The sequence below is a fragment of the Aptenodytes forsteri genome, unplaced genomic scaffold (genome assembly GCF_000699145.1).
Source record: "Aptenodytes forsteri isolate BGI_AS27 unplaced genomic scaffold, ASM69914v1 Scaffold35, whole genome shotgun sequence".
NCBI lineage: Eukaryota > Metazoa > Chordata > Aves > Sphenisciformes > Spheniscidae > Aptenodytes > Aptenodytes forsteri.
The window spans coordinates 2745568-2762072 of NW_008795334.1; the positions used below are offsets into that span (position 1 = coordinate 2745568).

Sequence of the window (16505 nt, forward strand, 5' to 3'; positions counted from 1 at the left end):
GGACTTCTGGGGTGCTGGCAATGAAGGGAGAACGAGCACTGCAGACCTAGAGTGATCAGGTTAGCTGTCTTCTTTCCTTTGAGCTCTTCCTCTTTGAACGTTCTTATCTTTGACATACTTCCTTCAAGTTCATGCAGATTTTCGTTTTACCTCAGAAGTGCCGTTATTCCAGTTGTGCTGGAACTAATCAGATGTCATCTCTTGTTTATTCTGAACAATGCTGAAAAACTCTTTTAGAGTCTTTTCTCTAATCCAGCCTTGAAAATTGTTGCGATTTCCAGACAGCACGTCCTTTTTTTTTTCCTTTGAAAATCACTTTCCCTCTTTCATCTTTTTAATGCAGCTCAATTTTTGACACTTCCGATTTTTTAAATTCTAAAGCTGCACACTATCGTCAATATTATGAACGCTGAGGTGGGAGTCAGAGCATGGAAAATGTACAGGTCGCACACTAAAAGCAGCTGGTTATGTCCCCATATTCTCCGCAAAAACGGTTGACCTGAGACAGAAAAAATGTGTTTAAAATCCAGAGGGCTTTCCAGTCAGACTGTAAGAATTTCAAAGTAGGTCAGACTGGCTGATGGTGTCACGTTAAGCCTTGCTCTGAGACGGTTTTAAAAAGAATTCAGGAAAGTCCTTTTCCACTCTTTACATTCTTTTGAGACTAACAGAAAGGAGACAGAGCTGTCATTTGAAGTAGAAGTGGAATGTCTCGAAGATAATCCCATGAGCTGGGTGACTGCTTGTATGATAAAAACCACGTTTGTGAATCTGAAAAAAGGTGAAAATCTGTATTTGTCACTCAAAATACTGTGGCGTTTCAGACTCATTAAAGTTGTTATGAATCCTGACTGGTGAGTGACACTGGAAACATCATTAAAAAGCATCTCAAATTGTTAACGATTGTGATTTTGTATTATATGATTGAGGCACATTTTAGAGAAAGATGTATTAACAGCCTCAGCGGTTGATCTAAGTAGCATGGAAAAAATGGAAAAGACAGTTCTGTTTAGCTGTCTCAAGCAATGGATGCTGGAGCACAGGAGCAAATCATGGGGAAGAGATGTTTACACATGAATAGACTATACCCTAAAAAGCAGCAAACAACTTACAGCCTGCTTTGTTTTGTTTGCCTTGAAAAAACCCAAACCAAATGCCTTTAATATACAAATACAGCAAATGACTTGTCTACTCGTTTACTTCTAGCTCATGCTTCAGTGATGACCTGTAATATTGGATCATCTGCAAGGTTGTAGGTATGCAGACATTGCTCTAAGTTTCATCTTGCTAAATTTCTCAACTTAGTGAGTGCAAAAGCCTGCCTCCTTTGTCTCTGCATGAAAAGGTGTGCTCAAAAGTGAATGGAATGCCATGAAAAACAGATCTGCTCAAGAGAACAGGTAATTTTCACAATCCAGGTTATTTTTTAAATAAGTACTTGAAACCTAGTAGTTTGACAAGTGCCAAGGCACACTCAGTGTACTGACCTGGAAAAAGGTGGTGATGACAGGAAGAACAGTCTCCCTTAAAAGTTTAAGGCAGCGTCTGTTTTTGTCAGACTCTCAGTAAAATCACACTCATCGTCCCAAAGGTAAATCACAAAATCAGAAAGACTTCACTGAGTACATCCTCCCATCACATTATTCTTCAAAACATTCTTTTTTAATATACCGTCTCAGTTCAGTACCTCAAATGATTTATTTGACTGATGGAAAAATGCAAACCAGTGTAAACAAAATATTCTGGTTACATCCACATAGTACTTTTCTCCTGAAATATTGTTTACCTAAAATTGATTTAAAGATATAACATTCAGTTTTCCTAGGACAAGGTGATTGTATCTGAGATCAGGTGGAGCATCCCTATGCTCATATTCTGCCCTATTTCCCTTCCTACATTGTATGGATGTAAATAAGTCCACACGTTATTTTTTATAGCTTCTTTCACTTTAGGGTATGGTACTTTATTCAATACATACATAATTTAAGCAAGACAGTGAAACCTCTAGTAAGGAATATCTCAGACAAGCAATCTTTGTCTTAAGAATGCCCCTCAACGATTTCAAACATTATCCCCTGAGGCTTCTAATACTACATTGTTCAGCCTCTGCTAAAAGGCACCACTGTTAGTCAACACATTTTTCCGACAGGTTTAACACTACATATTCTGCACTGCATTTCAGAGAAAAAAAAAGATCCATATGAAAAAGTAACTAAAATCATTTATGTCTGAAAACAAGTTGGCATAGGAACAATATGAAACAGCTATTGCTCTGTTCTATGACTCATTTGGCAGTAACACCACGTTTACAGATACCTGATGCGGAGCTCTACTCCAACGTGGACAGAAAGGCTTCTTGATGAAAAATAATTATGAAATTAAAGTAAAAATAAATCCAGGATGTAATGATTGACAGGTGAAAACACTAGCAGGTATTATATTCTGCTTGCCAGCAGAGAACAACAGAAAAAACCGCTTTAAACGAACAGGCCTTTTCACAAGCTACCGAATGCTTTCACTGATGTCCAGATCTTTAAAACTGAAAACCGCTCACGATGAAGTGTATGGAGCAAGTACACGGTCCTCAGTAATCTGCACTGAGGAGTTGTTCTTCCGGGTTAAAGTGTGTATACAAGAATGACCCCTGGTCACGTAAGTACAAGTGAGTGTCTCTTCCAGCAGCCGGAGAAGACTACTAGAGAAGAGTACGTTTATTCCCCCCAAAGTGCAGAAGCCAGATGGCATGGGGTATGATGCAGCATTTTGCATCAACTAAACATGATCTTGTAATGCACTTTCGAAAAGATGCTTTCGGAAATAAAGCAATGCCAGATGGAAGTGTCATGGACATAGCGGTTGGTGGGAGCTGTATCCTTCCTTTGGGCTAGTGAGTCTGCTTACCAGTCGCATTTTTCCGTGTCCCTCTTTTTCCCATGTTGTAGTAAGGTTAGCTGTTCAGTATGGCATAAATACCAATGGATGTCAAGCTTTGTTTGCCTTTTCAGCTGCCAAAGGGCTTTCTTATTTTTGTTCACATTGCTGTAAGTTTTTTTTTTTACCTTCTGTGCAAGTGGATTTGAAGACTGTACCCCTTCTGCTTACCCAGAAAGATATCTCACATCTGTTAAATTACAGGGTGGCAGAAAATAGTTTTTGTGTAATAAACCTTACTTCAGGGATAGTGAAAATTTCATCCCTGAATAACAAAAGATGGAAAAGTCACAACGTGTGTGACAGCAGAACAGGGACCACAGTAGTGTAGGACACAAACAGACCTTTCTGTCCTCTCTTATTTGGACTCACAGAAGTTACCATGTGCAAAGCAGATACATGGTTTCTCATTTCTGACAAACAGGATAGTATTTCCTCATGCTCTATTTCATTAATTTTACGATGTATGAACTATGCTTCTATGATTAAACATATTCAGATGTTAACTACAATTAAAAAGCATTTAAATACAACTCACGAGTGTATCAAGAGGAAAAAAATACAAAATAGCTGAAAGAGACGTAATAAACAATGAAAATCCAGGAGAACAGGCTACATAAAATATTGGAAGGTTCTTCCTGTCTATGAGGTAAACTAGCCTAAACAAATTCTGAGCTTCACAGCTCAGATTTTAAGCTAAGGATATGGTCAAATTATCATGCTGGCTAGTGTTATTATGAAATGTCATTCCTGCTGCTCAGTTATGCTCTGTCTAGCTACTGCCTCAGAGAAAAGGTGATTGCTCTGACATACGACCTCCCCACCCAAAGCAGTTCCCTCATAACTTCTTTGCACAACTTCCTTCCTATGCTCAAAAACCGCATTTCTGAATTGTCAGCATCAGTAACTCCATTTGATAAAAAGGTTCATAATGTTTAAAGCCCAAATTAAACCCCAAAGTGCTAACCTGGTAACAAGGTTAGCACTCCTCATCTGAGAGGAGATTATTTTGGGGGTGTTTCAATCGCCAAACAAAAGGGAAATTTTCTATTCCTTGCGTATTAAAAAGATTACTTTGGCCTGCAATGTTGTTCAGCCGTTGGAATTAAGAAATAGACATAACTGAGTATAAAATTACGGGTCAGCAAATACAGAGCTTTACTCATACTCTTAACCGGCTCAGAAAATTTCTTTTCAGTATAATTCTGTATGCATGTCCTCTATAATTTTAATTTAGTAAAGTTAATGCCTATTACTGTACAACTCTTTCAACACAAAGTGTTATGTAAGTGGTACAGATTATGATGATGTTATTTGCTACTGTGAAAAATATTTAACAAGCAAAACACTGCGATAATTTGTTTGTGTTTGCTAAAATTAAATACTGAAACCAACTTTTGAAATACACATTTTTAACTGACAGTTAGGATGCAAACAATGGAAATGGTCATTTGGGCTGAAATGTTTTAAAAAACATGACGTTCTAATTTGCTTCATGTATCGTCTACAACTGAAAGGGTCAACATTTAGAATCTGTATTTAAGTCAATGCCAATATCAATAAACTTCAGTTTAAATTAATGCGAAGGATATACTCTAATGGAAAAGAAATAACTCACTTTACTAACTACTTCTGAAAGAGTTTCAAAATGTTGTTCAATATTGTATGTGCAAAACCGCGTGTAGTGTCTTCAAATGACTCTAAGTGGCCAGACATCTCTCATACCATTTCTTCTATCTGCATACATTAAAGACATTAGGTCTGTGGTTTCTGTTAAGCCCCGTGGTGACAACTGCTGGGAAACTGTCACTCTTGTGCTTTCAAACAACTGGTCTGGATATGTGAAATTTGCAGAACTGGAAGCAATAGCTGGAAGGCGTCCTGAATGTAAGTAGTACTGTTGCAACCCTAATGGGGAGAGAAAACATGTGCTTCATCAGTACAGCTGTCACGTATTTCAGGAATTACATTGTACTTTTTAAATAAACTTTTTTGTTTTTAACATCTGCATCACGCGATATTAGCGTATGTATTCACACAAGACTTTAGAATCTGCAGATAACAAAAATGATAAATTACAACAGTTTACAGCTAACAAGAATAGCCTGAATCACTATATAAAAATCTGATTTCCCCTCAGTTTGAACTCTTGGACCATTTTGTTTGTAATGTGAGCAGAATAAAATGCCACAGTGTTCAGAAGTAGATTTGACTTTTTAAATACAAACCAGCTAGTCTTTCCATCAACAGAACTAATTTTGAATTTGCTGTAGGTGGAAGAAGCGTCACTGAAATTAACAGTTTGAATTATTATAATGGTTTTAACACGTAGCCCTATTTTTGGAATTTCTAATACTGAACGCTACAGCAACTTGTAATTCTCCATGAACCTAGGCTGTAATAATACGTATTTGTATACAAATATGGGATTTAAGAAGTACAAAACATTGTATTCCACAGTTCTGGACATTCCCAGATTTCGCAATTCCTGGAGCACAGAAAGATACGTCAGAACAGCAAATTTACCCTATAACAAAAGGAACCGTATAGTAATCTTTACTACAGCTCTATTCAACTTTCCATGATTTTCCTTAAAGGTATTGCTAATTCAGTGCAAAATTACTTATTGTAAAATAATCTTTTCCTCATTTTTAAGGGAACGCAACTATTAGATACAGAATGACAATTTGTAGTCACTACTATATGTTTGTTTATATTTAAAGAGAAGTGTGATCTAATTAGCAGAGTTAAAAGAACTCGTGCTGCAGATAGTACACATTTTAGTAGTTTATGAGCGTATTACTCCCTCTTGACCTCTTCTCAGTAAAACTGAGGCGTATTTTACTCACTGTGCTTTTCTGACGAAAAATAGCTCATGGTGTCTAATAGAACAGGTCACTCATAGATCATGGTGTCTAATAAAAGAAATCACTCATGAACATTTTGGTGATGTCTGACACATGGTTATCCATGTGCTGACCAAGCCTGCTGCTAGACTGTGAATCTTTGTAGAAATCTAAATGCCCGTGGATGGGAAGCACCGTAGCATACCTGCAACTCAAATTTTAAAGAAAAGAATAGTCTGAAACTATCTGTGAATCAGAAATACTTTGCAATATTTGAAGTAGGTAACAGAACAGTAAGAATAGACTTATCCCAGGCAACTTGTGAATAGGTTAGAAAAGGGTTAAACAGCACATTGCAAATTGTCTCCTGTGCTCTGACCAATACAGCAGCAGAATTTCAGAGCTGGCCAGTCTCACTTCAGTCACACAGTTCTTAAGAATCCTCAGTGAATGCAATATTACTACTTGAGTATTTGTGGGAGAGGCTGAACACAAAAACGAGAGGTTTATGAGCTGGCACTGAACAGCCAGAATGATATTGTCATTACTTTTTGTATAGTTCTTTCTTCAGACATAAATGCCACTGTTTCATTTCAAAATCATTTTACTAGAACGTTTCCTAATGTGAAAAAAGTGAAGGCTTACCTCTAATAGCACACTGTTGATGATGGGGTTAAGAACCTCTGCCTTCATACTGCTCTGTAAACCGGAAAACAGAATGAAATGCCAGGACAAGAAATACATTTAACAGAAATATATTGATATCTGAGAAGTGGTTTTATGAATTCCATAAAGGTCTTGCTTCACCTTATTCAGACTGTTTATCACAGTATTCCTGATAACTATGTCTACATTTCATACACACTTCAGTAGACCCTACGGATTTCTACCACTGAGTACAATGAACTAAGACGGGCTCAGGGTTTTACTTCTTCATTAATTCATGTACCACAGAGTTTCAAATAGCCTGGTTTCCTATGGATGTGAGATTTATGTGATGACATTGTCTGTCCATCTGTCTGTCAGTGCCCTTTTCATCTCCCCCCAAATTTTTTAACCCCTTGCTCATTTTCAAGGAAACAAGAAGGAAAAGTACAGATCAGAAGGCAAGTGAAGTTCTTAGAAGTTTCACAAATATCTGTGGTTAGGAGGAAATGAAAGGCCCAGATTAGCTCCCCTACAGAAGGAAAAACAGGTGAAACTCAGATCCCCAAACTGGAGGCAGTATATGTTGAGCTGGACAATGCAGGCTGGCCAGTAAATATAGCTCAGCATGCATAGCATTCTTCTCAACCACCAGATAGGAATAAAGATGGGTGCAATGAGTAGTGACACTACTAGAGGCTAGAAAACCAAGATTCGCCAGCTCTTCTGCTTTTTAAAATGGCAAAAGTTCTTTCCTCTTTTTATTCTGACTGTTTTTTGCATTGTGTTTTTTTAGGATGACAGTAAGCTCCAGCAAGAGTTGCTTTCTTTCAATACTGAACGGTGGACTTCATTAGAACAAAGAAAACACAGTACTGATTAATTTAACTGAAGGATTTCCACTTACAACCTTGTAGCTTTCATATTACAGATTTAAAGAAACATGAAACACCTTAATTTTAGTTTGGAGAAAGATGGCAGAACAAAGGGAAGATGGTTAGAGAAAAGAAGAGCAATTTTACTGTTAGTTACTAGAAAATCCATTATGAAGAGTACTGTTTAGTTGATTGTCAATAAACTGAAACAGATAGAGAGCAGTATCAATTAAATACTATTGATTGTACGAATCAATAAGTTAAAGTTTGAAAGAAATCTTGCGTAGCAAGCAAAGCTGTTATTTCTTACTTCTGCATTACTGCTCACTCAGAAACATCGCCAACATTATAGACTATGGGTACAGCCGGCACTACAGCTAATGTCTGAATTATACCGATATAACTATAGGGATGGCATTACATTTGAAAAAAAACAGTATTTTCTGTTCTAAGCCATTTCTCAGTTTCCCACGAGTTAATGCACTTTGCAGGATACTGGACTGTGTTTGTGAACCCAGCTGCTGTTGGCAGGTTAAGGAGGAAGTTGAACCACTGGGACATGCACGAAGATGTAGATTTTCTACAGTCCTGTGTGACAGGTGCTCCTTACTTTCCTACTGATCATGGTAAGCAAAAGGCCCAGATCTTCCTCCAAAAGCTTACAGGGGTGGGACAGCCCATAAACATCACCAGACTGCCCTACTAAAACTCTCTTCTAGAGAGTATTTTGGCAGCAGCAAGTGTCTTTGTGCTCAATTTCTTATGTGTCCACACAAAGTCCACAAAAGCAATCTGGTCCTAAAAACTGAGTACCGAGCTGGTAAGAACAAAACCTAGTGCAATGCTTATGAAAGCTTTAGTTTCCAATTTTCTGAGTTGGGCCAGCTTAATATTTCATGTGCAATTTATTTTTATATGTCCGTGTATGTATTTATTGCAAGTGTCACACAAAGATATGCTAAAATACAATCCCAAAATGCAAAATAAGCAGTTTCTCCCAGAGTAATGGGAAGGCATGTAAATTATTCAGAGTAAAAGCAACCCAATAAATCATGTTCTCTACAAATAACTCCAAAAAAACTTGCTCAGAGATGTGCTGGAAGAGCTCATGGGAGAAGTGGAAATATTTCCTTTGATGTACATTCATGCTTTCATGGAGTAATCAGGGGAGCTAGAGTTCGTTCTCTGACATTCACAGAACAATTTCAGCAACAGTACAATTTTTGCCTCTGGATCCTGCTAGAATACTCAGATGTCAGTCATCTTTGAAACATCTTGACAGGCAGGATACTATTTCTAGCAAAGATGTTCACAGTTAAATGGATGTTCCTAAATGGAGTATCTTGAGATATAAGACGGAGTGATTTTTTTTAAGATGGACGACCAAACAGATTTTCTAATCTCTTAAACCTTTTGAAAACACAGTGGCTCTAGGCCAAGGGATTTAGTAAAGGCTAAGAAGACAGCTCGTGAAACCATCTTAAGGTACTGGAAGTGTTATCTGTTAATGACTTTTACACAAATGCATTCAAAAGTAGGAGAAGAAAACATCATCAAGTTGTGGGACTTCAAATGTGGGGCCCTTTCAGTACGAGAAGATAAGAAGTGATGGTGGTGATCAGGAAAAATGGGAAATGGTGTCTAGAAAGAGATTTTAGAAGGCAGGGGACACACTGCAGTCTATCAAGGCTTGTAAACTTTCTCTGCAACAGGAAACCTGCTGTAAAAATGCTCTGTGTTCTTGATCGGAGGAAAGAAGTGCCCTCTTTGCTAGTACCTCATGTAAAGCCACTGGACTCGGGTAATAATTTCTGTTTTAAGAAGTGAACTATATCAAAAAAAGCCCAAAACCTACAGAAGATGCTGTTATCTTACCCCAGCTGCTGTTAAAGAATCGGAAAACTTCTTTGATAAACATGAAACTTCATTGCACATGGCACTTGTTAAACTGGTTTAAAAAAAAGAGAGACAAATATAAAAATACATTTTTGTCCTGTAAACAGATAAAAACCCTATGACTGTCCCAGGCCCAAACTTCATCTTAGAAGTCAGGAATGTTCTTAAGGCAATTTTGCTTCTAGTAATTTTTTCAGTATTTTGGGGTAGACTTTGTTCATGATACAGTTTTTATATTCCTCCACTGAAAAATCCATTGCTGACTACAGCAGCAAATTGATGTCTTCTTGGCTCAAACCCTAGTCTTTTTCGATAGTGCAATGTTTCAATTTTTAAAATTCTAAACTTCTAGTTTAACTATCGTTTTTCTGATGATTGCAGTAACACAACTCCTAGAAATACTGTTGGAAATAAATCAAACTTTAATGAGAATAGTGAGAAGTTTCCTATCTAAGCAATAAAACATCTACTCTACTAAAAGAGGAAGTACCCTTGTGGGTAAAATATGAGAACAAGGAGATCTAGTTCTATTCCTAGATCTTTCACTGTTTTGCTAAACTTTCACAAGTGCATCACATAGAACCTCATCCTGCAAGGTGCACCATACCTTAGCTCCAATTCTGAAAAATACTTGTTCAAGTACTTTGTTTTAGACTGAAGTGTTCCTATGGACTTTGCTATTGTTACTAGCACTCTTAAAGATAAACACTTGCTTAAATACTTTACCTACTTAGGACTCAAGTGCTTCCAACACCTTAATGTCAAAGCCCACTGAAATCAGTAGAATCGATTACTACAGAGAGCTTGAGATCTGAATTTTGAATTCCATTAGATAAACTGGCTTCTTGAATTTATGTACGTTTTCGTGGTTTACTACTAAGTTGCTGACAAATGTGGTCTTATTGTTTAGAACTACAGATTGATTTTTTTGTATTTTTGGCAGATAAACACTAGATAATGAAACTCTACTGGCAGATAATAAGACTGCATTATGCACTCTAAAATCAAATTCTGTCTATGCTAGCATGGTATCTTTTGCAGAGGGAACAGGAAATGCAACCCCAAATTAGCATGTACATTCACTTGCTGGACAGAAACAACTTTCAGCCTGTGAATAGGTCATGTTTTTGTAAACATACATATGTTAGCCATGACAAAAAATGACAGGTAGCCTATGTAACTTGATTACATGAGAAAATATAGCACCAGGACCCCTAAAGCCAATGCTGTTTGTTGATCCATGAACTTACTGTGTCTTCAAATGCCAAAAGCTGAACAGAACTTCATGACTTTTAAGCAAGTGTCAAATGTTCATATATGAAATATGTAATACTCACTTCGTCAGTACTTTTGCTTGATCTTGAGCTGTTTTTTCTACTTCCTGCCCATGCAGAATTAATTCTGCTACTTTATGAAGCTGTTCAATACAACGAGCAGTTACCTCAGCCAGACTTTCAATGGACAGCATGTAGATTTCCTGAAATTAAAAACAGGGAATAATATCAGTAATAACAACACTGATAAATATACATATAGATATATACATATAAAAGAATTCGAAACCTAAGAGCCCTCCCCGCCCCAACTGGAAATAGCACCACATACATAGTGAAGTAATATTAGCCATAATGTCATCCTCACAAAAAATACTGGAAAATGAAATATCCACAGATTATAAAATACAGACCTTATACTCATCCTGAAAAATTAGTAAGAACAAGTCTACCATTTATTTGGACGGGAACTAGGTCAGGCTCTCGGATTTTCTAACACAGCACTTTTAAACCTAGTCCTAACAAATACAAAGATCCCTTAACTCTGGAATAAGTCATAATTACTTTCATATGGAGCCAAAAGTATTGAGTCATCCCTCAGATGAATCTCCAGAGTAGAAATGGATAATACTCCCGATAAAAAAATGGCTTTTATCAGCAATGATAAAAAATTCTACCTAGCACTACGGCGTTACAGCTTTCACAAGCTGATGCCAGCTGGAAATCTACAATCGCATGAAAATCTGTAACATATACAGTGTAACTCTGTTTCCTTCTTTGGACCTTTTTTGTAAGGAAACGTGACAGATAATTTCTTTATTAGAATTCACTCAAAAAATCTTGACAAAGATACCAACCACATTTCATATTGCTATAACTTGGCATAAAATATTCAATCACAATTAACCTTATCAACAAGAGGGGTTGTCTAAATAGATACAATACTTTTAGCCTTAAGTGCTATCTTTCATAAAGAGAATGAACACTTGTGAGCTGCCTAAATAATATTTCTGTTTTGTTTGTTTGTGATTTAAACTGTTTAAGAGTTTAAATAAAGTTTGAGAATTTTTTCCATGTATTGTCACTAGGAAAAAGAGATGCCAAGGAATGCTGAGATATGACTTTCAATGTGCTATCGACATTACACCACAAAATCCCTCAGTTCACTGTATGTTGTATATACACATGACATTACCCCAGAATCCCTCAGTTCACTGTATGTTGTATATACACATGCATACACACAAAAACATAGATATAAAAAAATAAAAACAATGCGACAGGCAGAGGACCTGCTACTTTGATATTTATTTATGGGAACAGACTAACAGTAAAAATATTTATGTAAGTTAGTTTCCTGTTGGGTCTACAGTGAATAGTTACATATTAATATTTCTTAATACTTCCATGAGTTTAAAAAGTAAGGACAACATATAAAACCAACACACAAAGATAAACAAGTAATCTTATCAAACAAACTATGACAATTTGCTTAATGAAAATTATCTTCCAAAAGCTATTTTACCTCCACAGTTTTGTTTTTATCTACTTCTGTTTTATCACTGTCAATTTTATCTTCTTTTTCAGTCTTTTCTTCACCAGGTTCGCCAGGTTTTTCTTTTAGCTTCTCTTCTATGTCTACTGGGGTGGAAAAACTGGCTTCTTCCAGCCATTCATGAGCTTTTTTCCTAGCCTGCCAAACAAGGAACCCAACCCCAAACTTCAGTTCAAATAGAGAATATCAAATGATGTTCCTGAATATTAATTAACAATATATTTAATTACTTCCTTTTTACATTTACATTCCGAAGTTTAAACATATCAAGCCTGTGTAGTATTTAGTTAAGTATATTTAAGAAACTGTAGGGAGAAGCGTTTCTGATTGCATAAAGATGGATCAGTCATGGATAATTCCCGTACAGGTATGATATTCCTAACCAACACATAAGAGTTGGTGTTAATACCAAAGTTACTAATATTTCAGCTTTATGAGGTATCTTTCAAAGGAATTTACATGGAAATAATTTTCCCAAATAAAAAAATAAGAAGGTGGTATAAAAAAAGGAAAAAAAAATGGAGAGGTAAGAGAGATGTCCTAAATTCTTAAAGGAAAAATAAACAGAAAATCACTGTATCTTCAGCTGCCTTCCCAGGCATGAAAGTAGATCAAAGTGGAAAAGCCTTGAAGTTTTATACAACTTCAGACTACTGTTATGTTTAGTAGGAAATTTATGATTTCTCTTTTTTAACATGAGGTCAAAATATGTTAAGACCTAAGCCTAAGCTAGTCTATCTATGTATCGAGAGATAAACATTCATCTGAGCCTAAGATCAGCAGGTGAATCACCTTTAAAGGGGCCTGATAGTAAAAATGTGACTAGCGATGTGACTAGCTTCTAGCCATCTAACTTTTAGACCATTGAAGCTAGATGAGATAAATTCAAGACTTCGCTTCTAGCTGACAAGGTCTGGAGAAGTCCCTCAGAAGAATGAACATGATGAACCTGAACTTTGTTCCCAGTACGAAGACCAAATCTGCTGTGTTCATGAACTCTGTTCTGCTGAGACATCCCTGGTTCAAGGCTTTCTAACATGGCCCATTGTGCTAGCTAGTCATTGCAACTGTATTGCCTTACTAATCTCACTTCTTCTATGAAAGCTCTTCTATAGTGATCATTTTAGTCCCACCCTCCTATACTTTGCTTTCTGAACTGTCTGAACAGAGATAGGTACTGCTCTGTGTCAGATTTCAGAACAAAGCCCTTCCTCGTTGTCTTTGTCCAAGAAACGGAGGGCATCTCGCTAACAGGTGCTAACCTTATTAAGTTTGTCAGGAGTAGCAGCAACGTGCAATTCAAATAGCAGTTCAGTGAGCATGCTGACAAACTCTTCTCCCATATCTGCTGCAAGAAAAAACAAGACAATTTTTGTTAGGGTGTTATCACTATAATGTTTTACATGATCAAATACATCCAGTCAAATAGTTTCCCCAAGCACTCTAGCACTTGAAAACCAGTGACAGGGATACAAGGAAGGGGGGTGGGTGGGGGTGTGTGTGCGTGGGTGTATATGCTCAAAGAAAGAAGAGAAAAAGCAACAGATACCAGATATGCTAGCTTGACACTTCGACAGCTCTTTCCAGCCCATTCTAAATTCCACTAAGTATCACAAAAACAAGTAAGAAGAGAAGAAGCTGCATGATCCCTAGTTATCTGACAAAAATACATAGACTCATAGAATAATTTAGGTTGGAAAAGACCTTTAAGATCATCGGCTTGACTCGATGATCTTAGAGGTCTTTTCCAACCTAAATGATTCTATGATTCTGTTATAGCATTTTACTTTATTCTTCATGTTTCAGTAACCTTGCTGTGAAAGTTGTTTGGGGTTTTTTTTTGTGATACTGTGAACAACCAGGCATCTGTTTAGAGGGGGCCTAATATCCAATCTAAACCTCCCCTGGTGCAACTTGAGGCCATTTCCTCCCGTCCTATCACTTGTTACTTGGGAAAAGAGACTGACACCCACCTCATGACCCACAAAATAACCAAAGAGTAAGAGATACTAACCTCTTCTTTCAAGCCAAGGAATAAAACTGCAGCAGGGCCAGATACAAGTAAGTTTCAGAGGAAACATACTGGAGAATCATAGAATCATAGAATCATTGAGGTTGGAAAAGACCTCTAAGATCATCGAGTCCAACCGTCGACCCAACACCACCATGCCCACTAAACCATGTCCCTAAGCGCCTCATCTACTCGTCTTTTAAATACCTCCAGGGATGGGGACTCCACCACTTCCCTGGGAAGAACATGTCCTTTATTGCTCTGTCTGCAAACCACAGCTAAGAGGTGTGTTTTCTTTCTATTTTAAGATTGAGCTTTGCTTAAATGAAGAATGTTTTCTTTTCTGCATTGGAGTAATAAGCCTTAAAGAATCTGCACTTATATTTCAAAAGATTTATGAGCAAAGATAAATATCACTAGTATTCAGACTTCACCTTTATTATATATATTCCTTTGACTACTTGCAGTTGCCATATTCTAACATGCTCTAAGCTCCTAACAGTTGGTATTTTGGTTAGTTCTGTTCATCTGCACTTACTGAGTTTGGAGTCTTCATTAACATTTCCTGAGGGAACATACCAAATCCGTTTTATTTAGCCTGATGACGCTAAAAGGTTAAAGTCCCCATACCGAGCCTGATGAAAGTCCAGCTACTTCAAAAATGAATTTCATGCTTTGCTGTATTCCCACTTTTTTGTTCATTTATTAGGTAGGGCCAGTTTTTCCATTTTTACGCAAATCTTCAGTACTGGGCTTAAAAGTGGAGGGCCATTACTCTCCAAAGAGTTTGGGGATTTTGGTAGAACTGTTTACAGTCCACAGTACCTTGCAACATGTGGAAATGTGGTGGAATCTGACACTCAGATTATAATCTAGAGCAAAGGACATCTCACCCTTGCTTGTAAAGAGAGTACCCATCTTTGGTGCTATAAAATAAATTTGTATTTAGCACGAAGAACTCTACACCTGCAATGACCAAGAGACTGAGCTTTCCTCTTAACAGCTGGGCAATAGGTCAAGAAGATTGTATTCTGGCAGACCAAAAAGATGCACAGAGTTCATTTCATTGCTGCCCTTATCAGTAAATTTTGGCAATAGGATTTTCAGGTTTTGCAATACAGCACCTCTTGGATACACTGAATTCACTTGTTCTTAAAACAATGCCAAATTGTTTTATAAACTGCAGCATGCTGAAACTGATAAGCAGTTCACTGGATCAATGCAATATTACCAAAATTGTTGATAACTGGCATATTCAATGCAATACTCACTTTGGTTACCGTCTCCCTTAACCTCACATATGAAATTTTTGGTGTTAATGGCTTTCAAAATGTAGGTAAAGCTACTTTTTCAGATATTCTCCTCTCATTATTTCATAAACAACTGAAAGGAAAAGAAGCTGCAGTGAAAAATACATGAAAGGGTTGCATAATCAAAGTGAGAGGAAACATTAGAGAGAAGGGTATGCATTTGGCTTTCTCCTACTTGTGTCAGAAAATATCTTTTCCCTTTCTTTCTTTTCATATTGATTTTGCACCTACCTGACTGTTAAGCAAAGACACAAAAACCCTACAATTCCAGTTTCAAAGTTGCCAAGAACAAAGCCTAACCCCAATCCTTTCCCAAAACAGTCCTCCAAAGATCACTGCGGTAATTTCTCCTTGTGTAGGACTGAAAGTGTTTACGGTAGAAACTAAAAACAGCACTAACATCTCTGACTGAGCTCTTGAGAGTCTAGGATAAGAAGGGGTCCTGAGAATTTACATAAAACAAACGGCCACCCTCTTCAAACACTTGAATGCAAAGTACTGGCTTTTCTCCCAGCTAGTCTTTTTTTTTTCTGAATATATATAGCACTGACAAATGACACCATATAAATAACATGAATTTGATGACGAAAGTGGTAACAAATTAGCCGTAAGTGGTAATTAACTTGTTTTCAAATACTGCTCAGTGGCTAGCTAAGATTTAACATTTTCAACCACCATTAGTTAATCTCTGTCTTTTGTAGGGGGGTGGCTTCCTTACTATTGCGGTTTAACCCCAGTCGGCAACTAAGCACCACGCAGCTGCTCGCTCACCCTCCACCCCCTCCCCAGTGGGATAGGGGAGAGAATCGGAAGAGTAAAAGTGAGAAAACTTGTGGGTTGAGATAAGAACAGTTTAATACTTGAAATAATAAACTAATAACAACAACAAAAAATTGTAAGGGGGGGGACAGAGAGAGAGAGAGGGGGGGGGGACACAAAACCAAATTAGCCGTAAGTGGTAATTAACTTGTTTTCAAATACTGCTCAGTGGCTAGCTAAGATTTAACTCTTTTTCACACCATTAGTTAATCTCTGTCTTTTGTAGGGGGGTGGCTTCCTTACTATTGCGGTTTAACCCCAGACTAAGCACCACGCAGCTGCTCGCTCACCCTCCACCCCCTCCCCCTATGGGGGAGAGAATTGGAAGAGCACAAGTGAGAAA

The 16505-nt window shown here is 37.3% G+C and overlaps 1 protein-coding gene across 1 annotated transcript in view; it reads right to left on the reverse strand.

Annotated features, from left to right (window-relative positions):
* Positions 1–3986: 3986 nt before the first annotated feature.
* FAM114A1 (family with sequence similarity 114 member A1) overlaps positions 3987–16505 on the reverse strand; it is a 38952-nt gene continuing 26433 nt past the window's right edge. The window contains exons 8-13 of the mRNA XM_009280151.2: positions 13285–13370; positions 11993–12160; positions 10531–10670; positions 9173–9245; positions 6423–6476; positions 3987–4839 (exon numbers count right to left, since the gene is read on the reverse strand). Of these exons, the coding sequence (XP_009278426.1) occupies positions 4738–4839; positions 6423–6476; positions 9173–9245; positions 10531–10670; positions 11993–12160; positions 13285–13370 (623 nt within the window). The 3' untranslated portion in view covers positions 3987–4737. The remainder of the gene's footprint in view (positions 4840–6422; positions 6477–9172; positions 9246–10530; positions 10671–11992; positions 12161–13284; positions 13371–16505) is intronic.